This window comes from Tympanuchus pallidicinctus, unplaced genomic scaffold (genome assembly GCF_026119805.1).
Source record: "Tympanuchus pallidicinctus isolate F22 unplaced genomic scaffold, pur_lepc_1.0 scaffold13, whole genome shotgun sequence".
NCBI classification, from domain to species: Eukaryota; Metazoa; Chordata; class Aves; order Galliformes; family Phasianidae; genus Tympanuchus; species Tympanuchus pallidicinctus.
Window position 1 is genome coordinate 17,219,705 of NW_026294648.1, and position 13,261 is coordinate 17,232,965.

Sequence of the window (13,261 nt, forward strand, 5' to 3'; positions counted from 1 at the left end):
TTTTGCATTTTCTCCCAGATCAACTTGCAGGAAATGAAAAACACAGCAGCCCTATGACAGTGACTTCCCTCTGCCCCAACCCACTGTAGGGATGCAGGTAAAGTGGGGAGGAGAAGCTGGCTGCATGGGAAAAGGAGCAGAACAAGAACCAGAGCTGAGGGAGGCATGGCTACCCTTAGCCTTCAAATAGAAAGAGCTTACAACGTTCTGCAGGAGGGGGGAGTTAGGCTGGCAATAAACCATGAGCCCAGCTATGCCTGACAAAGAAACAACGCCAGCACCTGGAGCCTTGTGCAGGACCTTTCCAGCCCAGGGTCTCGTTCAGCTGGACAGAAGGTGCATGGATGTGACAGAGCCCTCAGGTGACACAGGGGGGCTCAGGTTCTCCTTCCGGTCCCTCAGCCCCAGGGGTGCCAACAGCCAGCCCAGCCTGCAGCCCTGCCACCCCCATCCTGACACAGTGTGCTCTGTGCACATACCTTATGTCTGGATCACACCGTCAGCCACCAGTTTGGTAATAAAATTTAATTGGACATGCTTTCAGGACCACAGCTGGCCCAAGCTGCAGTTTACCCGCTGCTCTGTTTGGCTGCCAGTCTCTTATCTCTCTCTTCAGCAATGGTCAGGCGGATGCCCTTTCCACGGGGCAGAGAGATCCATGGCTTGTTGCCCTGAAGTGAGGGGGGAGAAATCACATCACACTGAGGAACTCAAGAGGGTTATAAAGTCCTCCCTTTCAATGAGGAAAAGCAGCAAGGGCAGCCCTTGCCTGAGCAGGGCAACAAGCAGTTTGGTGTCCTTTGCTCAACAGCAGGCCCTGAGGAAACTGTGGTGCCAAAGCCATCAGAACCTTTTCCAACCTGGACTTAAGGATTCAGAGATGGCAATGTTTGAGGCTCCTGGGAGAGAGGACACTCCTATGGAGCAGTTGCCCCTAAACTGCTCAGCTCCACCTTGCCCAAGGAGGCTGTGCATGCCCCATCCCTGCAGGCATTTGAGGCCAGGCTGGATGTGGCTCTGGGCAGCCTGGGCTGCTGGTTGGTGACCCTGCACACAGCAGGGGGTTGAAACTAGATAAGCATTGTGGTCCTTTTCAACCCAGACCATTTGATGATTTCTGTGATTTGAGAAGAAAACATTACAGGGTTTCCTCTTCCAAACATCCCCAACCCTTCTAGGAAGGCGGCTATGAATTCAGAGCAGTCAGCTCTGTAGGCTTACAGGCGAGCAGAAGCTGCCCCCAGGAGACACCCATAACTCCTGGCTTTAAGAGGAGGGGAGGACACACTCTCCTTCAGCCCAAGCAGGCTTACCTTGCCAATAACGAAGATGTTGGAGAGCCTGGTGGCAAAGCTGTTGCCATTGGCATCCTTCACATGCACCACATCGAAGGAGCCAGGGTGTCTCTCCCGGTTGGTGATCACCCCAATCCGGCCCAAGTTGGCGCCGCCAGTCACCATGCACAGGTTTCCTAGGATGAAGGAGAGAGGGCTGTGACAAGAGCTTGTGGTGCTCCTCAAGAGCCTGGGGAGAGGCAGAGCCGTGGAGCATTCGGACAGGAACCACCCAACGCAGCTCTCTGGTCCCAACATCCATACAACGCATTCCTTATCACTTTCTTGCTACGCTGCTCAGTGGCAGCTGAAAGCTTCTCCCACAGCCTGCTCCTAAAGCAGAGAGCAGGGAATCTTCCTCTCACTGCCCAGGGCTTTTCTCTCACAGCCCCATCTGGCCTCAAGCAACCTTTCCAGCAGCTTCTGCCCAGTGCCTGGGAGCTGTTCAGAGTCCGCACACCCAAACGCCTCCCACTGCCCAGACACAGGAGGAACCGGAGCTCCGGATGCACAGGGAAACATCACTGCCTGCACGAGGATGCTGCTTCTCTATTCACATCACAGGTGCCTGGCAGTTGTCCTCAGCTTCTGCACTGCTCACCAGTCTCCCAAGAAAGCAGCATCTTGCAGGACATGCTCGACCCACCTGTGTCAAACTTGATGAAGTCTGTGATCTTGCCGGTCTCCAGGTCAATCTGGATCGTATCGTTCACCTTGATGAGGGGATCCGGATAGCGGATGGTGCGGGCGTCGTGGGTGACCAGGTGAGGGATTCCTTTGGTGCCCACAAAGATCTTCCTCACCTTGCACAGCTTGTACTGCAAGCAAAGCACGGCCCTGCTCAGACACAGCTCCCCAGCCTCTGCACAATCACCACCTTCATTTTCCTACTGAAGTACCCACACTGCAGTGTTCTTCTCACTCTGCCCTGAAGCCCATGGCCATGCAGCAGAGGCTTCCATCCCCCAGGCCCACCAGAGCCCTGCAGCCCTCCTAAGCACCCTCCAACTTCCAGCCAGCTTGGGACTCACAGCTTAACACAAAGCAGCAGCCAGAAGTGGGTGCACTGCTGGGGATGGAAGGGCCCTGAATGCACAGCCAGCAAGCAGCTCTCCCCTCAGCATCACCACACAGCAGAGGTGCCTGGGTTAAGGCAGGGTGCACAGGAGTCCCTCCTTGACACTCCATTTTGAGAGCAACTCTCTTCTAGGAAGGGCCTAAAAGTGCTGCCCACAGCTTCTTAGTGCTGCACAATGCACCTCTGGCTGGGCATGACTGGGGTCTGAGCAGCAGCCCTGCTTGTGGTGGCCCTAAGTCTGCATTCTGCCCATTCAACCACAACAAACAAAGCTCTCTGTAAAGGTGACCCAACCACACCAAGAGCGAGAGCAGCCAGCAGCTGACCACGCACCTGCAGGTACATCTGGGCACCACCCTCACATCACCAACACGTTTTCCCCCACAAAAGCTCCATGCCCCAACCCAGAAGGCCCTGCAGAACAGCTGATCCTCTCGAGGGTGGCACGGATTCTGCATTTCAAAACCACCAGCTCAGGACACGCCAAGGAACAAACAGTGCTCTGAGAACACCCGGCCAGGCCCACATGGCAACAAGCTACAGCTCCTCACCTTGGCCTCTTCAGCTGTGATGCGGTGAACAGCAAAGCGGCCCTTGGTGTCGTACACCAAGCGGAAGTGTTCGCCTGTCTTCTCGATGCTGATGACATCTGATTTCACAGAGAGAAATAAAACAGCAGCAGTTAACAACTATGCTATCCAACGCTAACTCAGCACAGAGCTCATCTTTAAATGGGACATAAAGGCTGCTGAACCACGCTCTCTCCCTCGTTGTCACCAGGGCATCTTCCCTCCCCACACAGCCTCACAACGCTGCCCCCCAGCAGCACGACATACCCGTCCTCACTCCCCCCGGACCTCACCCATGAAGCCCGCAGGGTAGGTGATGTCGGTGCGAACTTTGCCGTCGATCTTGATGAACCTCTGCATACAAATCTTCTTCACCTCATCTCCGGTCAGGGCGTACTTCAGCCTGTTCCGCAGGAAGATGATCAGCGGGAGGCATTCCCTCAGCTTGTGAGGGCCCGTGGAGGGACGGGGCGCCTGCAGGAGGAGAGGAGCCTCGGGATAGGCACACAAAGCAACGCGGGCCCCGCAGCAGCACCTGGGGATGGCCGCATGGTGCCCAAACCCTCAGCTGGCACTTACGAGCTGCGGAGGGCGCAGCCCCGCCCGCAGGACGGCAGATCCGCCTTAAGAAACGCTGAGAGTTCACAAACCATCCCCGAGGAGCGCAGCCGAGCTCCCAGCCCCGCGCAGCCCCGACCGCCCCCGGCCCGCACTCACGAAGACGCCCGTCAGCTTGTCCAGCATCCAGTGCTTCGGCGCCGCCACGCGCTTCAGGTGCTTCTTCGGGCCGCGGGCCTGCGGGACGGGACGTGTTAGAGAGAGGGGCCGCCGCTAGGCCCGCCGCCCCCATCGCCGGCTCCCGGCCACCCCCGGCTTCCCGTCCCTCCCACAGCCCTTCGGTGGGTTCCCTCGTGCCCGGGGCCGCGGCGGGGGCGGCGTCGGCCCACAGGAGGCGGCGGATGGCGGTGGATGACGGAGGGGAGCGGCGGCGCCGCGCACTCACCATGGCTGCGCTCCTGCGGGAAAGGGAGGCCGCTTCCGGTGCGAGGCTGATATGGGCGGGACGGGCCGCGGCGGCACCACCTCCCCTTAGTGCGCCCCCTGGCGGCGCGGAGGTCCTGAGGGCGCTGTGAGCGACACCACCTCCCACCTCCCGCGACGGGCCGCGCGCAGTGCTGTCCTCCATGCGCTCCCCTTCCATGCTAGGACCATCCCAAGTCACCCCTTAACCAGGCTGGGACCCCCCACAACCCATTCATCCAGACTGGGATCCTTTCACGGTTTCCTTCCCCACCCCCAATGGTTCCTCATCCAGGCTGGTTTCCCTTCATTAAAGCTGGGATGTCCCCATCTCCTCCCTGTGCCCCAAGCTGGGATCTCTCCACATGCACCCTATCCAAAATGGGGCCAGCCCACGTTCCCCCCACGAACCACGCTGGGTACACCTCCCATCTCCTCCCTGCATAGGGTAGGGGGCAAGAAGGGGTCAGTTGGTGCCAGTGCTGCAGTGGGGGATGTTGGTAAGGTGGCTGGAGGGGGAGCCCACGTATGGGGACATCCAGGGAGGGACAAACTGGCTGGCTGGCAACCACACTCCTGCTCCTTACCTAAACCCCACTGAGCCCCACAATTTGGTACTGGAGGTTCTTCCCCTGAAGGGATGGTTACCAACGCTGAGTGCAGGCAAGGTAGGGCAGATACAGGGCGAAAGGAAAAGGGCTGGAGTATTTCAAATATTTTATGTGGAAAAAAAATGCCCATCAGTTTAAAACACAGCTTGCAGTGGCCTGTCTCTTAAAAAACATTTAAAACCAGTTGTGAGAATAAACTTTAACCACGTTAAAAAAGGGAAGAGAGATGAGCAAGGGAGGCTCTGCTGGCCTGGGAAACCTGTGGCTGGAGGGCACGCTCTCCCACCCATGGAGATCCATGGCACACAGTAGGCTTTGCTTTTTTAAAGAGAAATGGATTCACCAACGAACCAACAGTAACCTCTTCATATTCCTCCTGCAGCCACAAATGTCATCAGCTGCTCTGGAAACATCTCTCCAACAGAGCAATGCTGTTCCAGGAACCAGAGCCTTCCCTTCTTCACTAAACCACGTGCTTCAGATTGCCTGCAATAGAAGAGGAAAAAGGGTTGAGCCCAACCTCAGCCTGATGGCATGACCCAGCCTGGGACATCCCAGAGCACTCAGAGCAGTTTAGCAGATCCCTCCTCTGCCCAGCTAGAGGAAAGGCAACAGCACAACAGCACCTTTTGCTAACAGAGACCACAGCTCTGAACTAAATGTGCTCCTGAGAATCCCAAGAGAAGTGGGAGATGTACGAAGAGCAAACAAAGAAATGGGGTTCATCTTTCCAGCTAGCAAGGAAGATTGCAGTGAGCCAGAAGTCCTCCCTAAAAGGCCAAAATAAAGCAGGAGTGCAGCTTTACCTGACTGCTCACCTTTGATCACGTTAAGAATTTCTTGAATTCTCTGTGGCTCGTTGCGGTCCGGCCTGCAGCTGGGTGTGATCTCCAGCACGTAGTCAGGACCATACTCTGTGAAGAACTGCAGGAACAGGAGAGGGGTAAGCAGCCAAACCAGGCTCACGACTCTACAATCCCCCTGTTGTCCCATCCAGCATCCCCAGCAAGACGGAGCATGGCCATACACAAGCACCACATGCTCCATCTGACCCGGATTTTCACATGTTCCTTCTCCCTGGCACATCTCAAGGAGCAATCTGAGCGAGCAGGTGACTCCACCTCCTCATCCTCTGTAATTATCTGAGGCTGGAGCTTATTGGTTTCTTAGAACCTTTCAAAAAAGACGCAGACAGCTTCACTTCTTGGGAACAAGCAGCCACTGCGCTGTTAGGGAAGTGCATTATTGTTATAGGAGAGGCTCTCAACAAACAGCACTGAGCTGAGTGTGCCTCGTGGATGAGGTGGGATGACTCTGTTCTTGCGTAAGGAGAAGGGATTAGGGAAAACTTTACCTCATGATCAGGGATCTCAGAGGACAGAGATCTGCCAAGGATGACCCCAGTCAAGTACGTCCAGCAGCGGGCTGTGTTGGCAAGGTTGTAGCCTCCTGTCTCCAGCAAGAATCGTGATTTTGGGAGGGAAAGATTGGGAAAAAGGGAAGAGAGAGATTTTACTGGAGGGAACAAGCTGCAGAAGCTCCTCCAGACACCTCTGTAGACCCAGAATTGCCAACAAGGACAGGTTTTCATCAGTAATAGGGATAGCAGTGCAAGGGCGGCAGGAGAGACAAGGAATTGCTGCTTTTTAATGCCAGCCTTGGTTCCATAAAGCAAAATACACAGGCCCAGCCATTTGTTAGAGAGCAGTCATGTTTGACAGGTACTCATCAGCTTCAGATATGTCAGCTGGCGACTACTTCACAAGTACAGGAGGTCTCATGGGCAGCATGGAAGTGCTCCTGTCCATCATGGCTGTGCATGACCTCACAGGGGGGACCTTGGCTGAGAGAAACCCTATGACAGACTTGGAAAGTGCTTTTCTCCAGTAGACTAAAATAAGGAGGAAAAAAACGCTTGGAAAAGAGGGAGATCACATATCCCACTGCTCACTCTGCCTTGCTTTTTGCCAAGTGCCAGTTCCCCCCCCCCCAAGATTTCCACTCCGAATGCCTCTCTGAGCCGTGGTGGTGGGACACTCCTTTGGCATTTTCACCTCAGGCCAAATTTTGGGGGCTCTTCTTCCCTTTCCCAGCCTACCCACAGACACGGCCTCTGTTCCGACCCACACGAGCCCACTCACAGTCAGATGTCTGAGGCAGGATAGCAACACAGCCTGGCATCTGCTGGTACCACATATTTAATGCCTGAGGCCACCCAGTTGTTGAGGCCAAAGACTTGCTCTCCTGGAGGACCAAGCAGCTTCCTTGCCACCATCAAAACGTGCACACACTCACCTCCTCCCAGGATGAGAGTTGCCAGCTGCCACTGCAGGACGTACTTCAGGCACTTGCCCACTCCCTCAGGCGTCATGTTGAAGGAGCACATGGGGTCTCCAGCCATGGTGTCAGCCCCCAGTTGTAGCACCACTGCCTCAGGGCTGAAGGCAGCATACACCTCCTTCAGCACCCTGCAGAGAGAAGCAGAGGGTTACCACAAGCTTAGCTCAGTGGGAGCATCAAACTACACGTGTACATGGGCTGCCCTGAGCAGGAGGGCTGGAAGCCAGGCCTGGGGGCATTCCTTCCCTGTGACAGAGCAGAGCGAGGTCTGCTCCTGCTGCTTCTCACAAGCACAGGACAGGAGGAACAGAGGTGGCTCCACATTATCACTCTGCCCTCTCCCATCCCCCTGGAGCAAAAACACACCTCCCCTGGCTCTGACACACTGTACATAGAGGGCAGTGTCCTTTCCATTCTTTATTACAAGTGTTCTCTTGCAGAAGGCAACTGGGACTTTGCTCAAGGAGATTCTTGGCCCTAAAGAGAATGACCCCATTCCCAGCACTGCACTCTAAAGCCCAAAACATCATGAAGAAAAATACATTTCTTTCACAACAGTGTCTTTATTCCTCTAAAATAAGAAAGAGATGTGGTTCCTGGGATAAATGCTTCTGCCTTGGTTGAGAACCTAAGCAACTCCAATTCTTATTCTCCAATGCAATTATAAACCACTGAGGTGTCAAACCAAAGAGCTTGCACTACCCAGATCTCACCCCAGGACTTCCTCAGCCCCTTGCTCCATGCCAAGAGGGATTAAAAACAAGTAAAATCCACGTGGTCTCTAATACTCCATCCAAACAAATCGTATCAGAGCAAGAGGGCTTACGTCTCACAGATCTGGTAATATTTCTCATCCTGAATGCCATCCTGGATAGGCACATTCACGCTGTAATAGCGACCTTTCCCCAGGCCAACATCTGTCACATCTCCTGTGCCTGGAAAATGGAAACAGGCAGCGGTTAAAGAAGAGGAAAAGAGGCTCAGCACTGAGAGAAATGTGTGGCACGTCTCAAGCAAGAGCAGAGTGCCAGTGCCTGGTAAGTCTATGGAGGCCCACTTCACACTGCCACTGGAAGGTTTTGATGGACCTGGTTCTGGCCCTCTGCCCCATCTTGTGATTAAGCTTCCAAGGGCAGCCAGCAGTGCCTCTGCCAAGAGGCTGCAAGGAGAAAGGAGGAGATACATCAGATAAACACTTTCCCCCTTTTTCTTCCTACTGGGTCAAAAAAGAGGGAACATTTAGGCAGCAAGGCACCTCTGCTGATGAGGGTGAGATGTGCCTGTGCTGTGACCTCACTGCTGCTGCGTGAATCAAATCAGCACAAACCTTGCAAGTTCAACTTGCCTGGGAAAAATCCTGGCGAAAACTTGTGCAGGGAAACAGTCATGACCTTCGAGGTGAAGCTAAAGGCATCTTCAACACCTGTCAGAAGATGGAGAAGTAAAAAGCTTCCATGCACCACTCTTGTAAATGACAGAATCTAACAAGATGACCAGTAAATTCCGTGTGCAGAGCAGGAATGCAATGAATGAAACAGAAAAACAAGTGGCTCACTAAAGCCATCCTCCACCAATGGAGATCCGAATTCAGAGGCAGCAGTGGTCACAACTGAAATGAATCTGACAGGTCTCATGCTGATCAGAACCGAGGGGGACCCAACACCTCGAGTCAGTGCTCATCTGCAAGGCTGGGGAGGGAGCTGAGCACAGATGCTCTGCCTGGAGCTTGGCCTTGATTAGAGTCAGAGCTACTGGGCTCTCCTGCTTTTCTCAGTGCTGCTGCAATTCCACGTGGCTCTTCTTTTTCCTCAAGGATATATTAAAATAGCGAGGGTGGGAAGGGAAAAAAGAAGTAATGGGGAACTTAACAGAAACCAAATGTAGGGGGGAAACGGAGCGAAATGCAACACACCATAAATTAGGAGAACAGAAACGTGAAGTGGTGATGAAATGATGTCCCTGAAGCAAGGAGCACTCTCAGCAAGGCCCTGTCTGCTCTCAGTTTCATAGCATCCTGCCTTCTTTTAAAAGCAACGCTTGTTAGTGACTGCTTCCCCTTTGCAACGGTGACACTGAAGAATTAAATGCTGTCACTGAGGATGGGGACATGGGCCTGGGGAAGCTCTCAGAATGTATCATCATTCTTAGAATGGGCTGGGTTGAAAAGGACCTCAAAGATCATCCAGTTCCAACCCCCTGCTGTGTGCAGGTCACCAACCAGCAGCCCACGCTGCCCAAAGCCACATCCAGCCTGGCCTTGAATGCCTGCAGGGATGGGGCATCCACAGCCTCCTTGGGCAACCTGTGCCAGTGCCTCACCAGAGAGGTAAATGCAGCAGGAACAGCACTGAGTTGCTTTAGGTACGAGAGTGCTGCCCAGAACCTCATGAGAGGGCAGAGTAACACCCACAAAGCAGGGCATGGGCAGAACTGGACTGAGGGAATTTGCACTGAAAAAGGGCAAAGCCACTGCTGCTGCACCACGTGAAGCCTTACTCAATACTCAAGTCTATGCAGCTTGCAGGCTGTGCCAGGCCTTACCATCCCCGTGATGCAAATCCAAATCGATGTAAAGGATGCGGTCAAATTTCTGGCGCAGCCGCAGGATGCCCAGGACAGCATCGTTCAGGTAACAAAAGCCAGAAGCTTCATCCCTGTGAGAAAAACAGCCACGAGATTAAATGGCACCAGTGCAATCCCTGCTCTTCTCTTTGCCACCTGCACTTGCAAGCCTTCACCTTGCAGGGGTGGAGAAGAGGAAGAGACGGGTCAGGAGCAGCCCAGCTCACCAAGAACACAACTGCTCGCTTCTCCACCCTGGGTTTGCCAGCAGCAGCCCCTGCTGAGGTGAGGTAGGAGCTCTGCACCTCTCAGGGCTGCACAAATAAGGTATGTGCATGGAAACAGCTGCCCTTTATGCACAGCACAGGAAGCTTCCTATTGTTGGCACCAAAGGAACAATTCTTTTTGAGTTAGGGTCAGAGATGTGACTTAAGCAAAATTCTGGGGAGCCTCTTGTCTCCCACAGCTGCTGGTGTGGTGTTTTGGAAAATGGTGGACACAATTAATTAAACCTACACATCTGTGGGGAACGGGGAAGCCAGGGGAATTATTTTAGTGCTCCATAATCACAGAATCCTAGAATGGCCTGGGTTGAAAAAGGACCACAGTGCTCATCAGTTCCAACCCCCTGCTGTGTGCAGGGCTGTCAACCAGCAGCCCAGGCTGCCCAGAGCCACATCCAGCCTGGCCTGGAATGCCTGCAGGGAATAATCACAAGATTCAGGCTGATACTTCATCTCCTGACAGTGGCTGATGATTGACACCACATCTCAGAGCACGAACAAAATCAGAGGTCAGCCTTGCACGACTTCACTCTTCTTACCAACGAACCAAGAAAGCCACGCAGAACAATTTGGGCAATGTTTTGCCAGACTCATCTGGGTTTGAAAGGACACCAATCCTTTGCCATTCTCTATGGACCACAACGTGCTTTGCAAAATCAATTCTCACTTGAGCCCCAGGGATAAGCAGCTGTCTCTGGAAGCAGGACTCACCCCAGAGCCACACTGCAGCAGCTGCCCTACACCCCGTGTCCTTCTCTCCCCCCTCTCACACCACACTGCTGGATCTCCTCCCCCAGAGGAAAGCTGGGTCAGACAGCAGGTGAGAAAACACAAGGGAAGAGATTGTTTCCTTACTTCTTTGCGTGATGCCACCCTCCAGGCCAGTTAATTGCTACCTTGCACTTGCCATCCAGCAGGCACTGGGCTGCAGTGATGGTGGCTCCCCCCACGGCTGCTGCGTAGTCAAAGATCCCTTCAGTAGCCGGACAGTCGTAACCTGTGGGTGACAGCCAGCATCAGGCACTGCTGAAGGGAAAAGCACACTTGGGGCTACTGCTCCTTAAGCACAGCTCTGGCTGGCTTTTCATTCTCTGCACACCGAAATTACAAACAAAGCACTGTGCAAAACCCTCGTGACAGGTATCGTATCTGGGTTTGCGTGGCAGATACAGGGAGTGGTAAATGCGAGGGTGAAAAAAGAGGTTTTCTCATGTTCCGGTCATTCAGATTCACTGAAGGAGTTTTGAGCTCATTTCTGATCTCTACCTTTCTGTTAGCTACCTTGACCCCACAGCAAGCTTGCAAAACACACACTAATTCTCCGGTGTTCCACCAGGAAAGCCCTGATGCAGCAGCAGCAGATGCATTTTCCCACTAAAAACTGAGATATCCACAAAGAAGGCAGGCTGGGGCATCTCACAGGTCCATGGCTAGGACCTGATCTCCTCCATTTCCTACAGCAGCCTCCCTAGAGCTGATCCAGCACTGTACAAGCCCAGAGCTGCTCCTCCAAGTGTACGTAGAGCAGTTTCAGAGACAGAAAGGACTAGTGCATCACTCAAGCTCTTTCTAATTCAGCAGGCAAGAGCCTACTGCTCAAGATAACAGGCAAAACCATCGTGCAAATGGTGCAGGTTTGGTTCCTGGTGGCAAATTCAGGCTGTCGTTCCCATGACAGGCAGAACAACAGCATAGGGCTGACAGTACCCCCTGCTGGCAACGCAAAAAGCATTGACTGGTAACTGCTGGTTGGAGGGGTTTGGCAGCACCTCAAAGCTACACCAAGGCATCTATGCAGCCCACTAGCAAACAGCATCCTGTCAGGTTACCCTATTGCAAAAAGTTTGTGTCCTTACCCAGTCCATACTCCACAGACTCTGGGTGGTCATCATCCCCCTCCTCACTGACCTTCTGCAGGTGCTGCAGGTAAGCATCTGTGTGGAAGCTTGCCATCTCCTCCATGGAAGCCACTTTGGGCTTGATTATCCTAGCAGAAAGAAAAGGGGGCAGGTCAGGAGGACATCACTGCAAAGCACAGCTTTGACCTCCTCAGATAGTTTGGCAACTGCTGCTAGAAAACAACAAAAAAATTCATCCCTGTCTCATACCCAACTGCCACTTTGAGTAGAAAGCTGGAACAGGCCTTAGAAGATTAGCACTGGCTGCTGTACTCACTCCAACAAGGAACTGTTACAGGTGCTGCCTGAAATTAACCTTTCACCCTCACTTCAAGGGTTTTTCTCCCTTTCCTGTTTGCTGTCCCAGTCGGATTCCTAGCAGGCACAACGCTTCTAGGACACCATTCTGCTGGAGCAGGAACTGAGCAGTGACACATATCTGCTCTTAACTCTGCTCTGTCTGGAGACCATCTCTGTCCTCATACTGAGAAAAAGAAGTCACAGAATCCTAGAATGGCCTGGGTTGAAAAGGACCACAATGCTCATCAGTTCCAACCCCTGCTGTGTGCAGGTCACCAACCAGCAGCCCAGGCTGCCCAGAGCCACATCCAGCCTGGCCTGGAATGCCTGGCAGGGATGGGGCATCCACAGCCTCCTTGGGCAACCTGTTCCAGTGCCTCACCACCCTGTGTGAAAAACTTCCTCTTAAGTCTTTCCTCCCCCCTTCATATCCTCAATCTGAAGACCCCAAAGATGGGTTCCAACCCTTCTGCTCCAGACCTCACTCCGTCTCCTCTCCTGAGCAGTATCTACACTTCACAAGAAGGCTCCCAAGGAGCAGAGCAGCACAACAGCGCAATCTCCCTGAGTTTCAGTGCTGCCCATGAACTCGACCTGCATCAGCATGACTTGAAGCCGTGAGGAACTGCATGGAGGCAGCAGGAGGCAGTGTGCACGTTGTGTTAGGGCAGGAGGGTAGCTATGAATGACACCTGCAAGCGTTACCACGCAGTCCACTTAACAAAGAGGCCGTCATTAGATCCTAGAGGTGCCCTACAGCCATGCAGCGAGTGAGGGCTGCAAGAGGACAGCTCAGCTATCACCAAACCTCAGCAGAGAGGAAAAGGCTCTCCTGGCAGAAAACGGAGTCACTTACATCATGTGGTCGAGCAAGGAATACGCCTCGATCAACGAGTGCACCATGCTGGCCTGGGGGAAGAAATAAAAGGAAGACGAGGATCAGCGTGCGAGCGGCCGTGCGGCCCGCGGTGCCCGGAAGGAGCCCTTCACACCGCCAGGCCTCCCCTCACACAGCGGGGCCCCTCCTCACACACAGCCCCTCACGCCGCCATCCCTCAGCGGGACCCCCTCCCCTCTCATCCCCTCCCCCTCAGTCCCGCCCCCCGACGGCCCACCCCCCTGCAGCCCACCCGTTTGGGCACTTTGCACAGGGAATCGCACAGGGCCGCGTACTCCGGGCTGTACACGTAGGCCACGGGCGGCCCCGCCGCCATCAGGGCCGCCACACCGGGCCGGGCGCCCGGCCTCACCGCCGCGGGGCACGC

At 54.1% G+C, this 13,261-nt stretch overlaps 2 protein-coding genes across 2 annotated transcripts; both read right to left on the reverse strand.

Annotated features, from left to right (window-relative positions):
* Nucleotides 1-510: 510 nt before the first annotated feature.
* Nucleotides 511-4,197, reverse strand: RPS4X (ribosomal protein S4 X-linked). The gene is made up of 7 exons (XM_052673477.1): nucleotides 3,985-4,197; nucleotides 3,699-3,776; nucleotides 3,275-3,455; nucleotides 2,964-3,061; nucleotides 1,981-2,152; nucleotides 1,314-1,471; nucleotides 511-671 (listed from the first exon to the last, which is right to left on the reverse strand). Exons 1-7 carry the CDS (start codon nucleotides 4,180-4,182, stop codon nucleotides 570-572), a joined length of 987 nt encoding a protein of 328 aa, XP_052529437.1. The 5' UTR covers nucleotides 4,183-4,197; the 3' UTR covers nucleotides 511-569.
* A 504-nt stretch (nucleotides 4,198-4,701) lies between these two features.
* HDAC8 (histone deacetylase 8) lies at nucleotides 4,702-13,259 on the reverse strand. Its single transcript, XM_052673474.1, has 11 exons — nucleotides 13,127-13,259; nucleotides 12,853-12,905; nucleotides 11,655-11,785; nucleotides 10,654-10,795; nucleotides 9,494-9,606; nucleotides 8,298-8,375; nucleotides 7,779-7,887; nucleotides 6,908-7,080; nucleotides 5,967-6,061; nucleotides 5,431-5,536; nucleotides 4,702-5,098 (listed from the first exon to the last, which is right to left on the reverse strand). Exons 1-11 carry the CDS (start codon nucleotides 13,208-13,210, stop codon nucleotides 5,076-5,078), a joined length of 1,107 nt encoding a protein of 368 aa, XP_052529434.1. The 5' UTR covers nucleotides 13,211-13,259; the 3' UTR covers nucleotides 4,702-5,075.
* Nucleotides 13,260-13,261: the final 2 nt, after the last annotated feature.

Coding starts and splice junctions, on each gene's coding strand:
- RPS4X (XM_052673477.1), bottom strand. CDS start 4,182: ATGGAAGGGGAGCGCATGGAGGACAGCACTGCGCGCGGCCCGTCGCGG. Junction 3,777..3,984: donor CCCGCAGGAGCGCAGCCATG/GTGAGTGCGCGG, acceptor CCCGTCCCGCAG/GCCCGCGGCCCGAAGAAGCA. Junction 3,062..3,274: donor CTACCCTGCGGGCTTCATGG/GTGAGGTCCGGG, acceptor CTGTGAAATCAG/ATGTCATCAGCATCGAGAAG.
- HDAC8 (XM_052673474.1), bottom strand. CDS start 13,210: ATGGCGGCGGGGCCGCCCGTGGCCTACGTGTACAGCCCGGAGTACGCG. Junction 12,906..13,126: donor TGTGCAAAGTGCCCAAACGG/GTGGGCTGCAGG, acceptor TTCTTCCCCCAG/GCCAGCATGGTGCACTCGTT. Junction 11,786..12,852: donor TCCTTGCTCGACCACATGAT/GTAAGTGACTCC, acceptor TCTTTCTGCTAG/GATAATCAAGCCCAAAGTGG.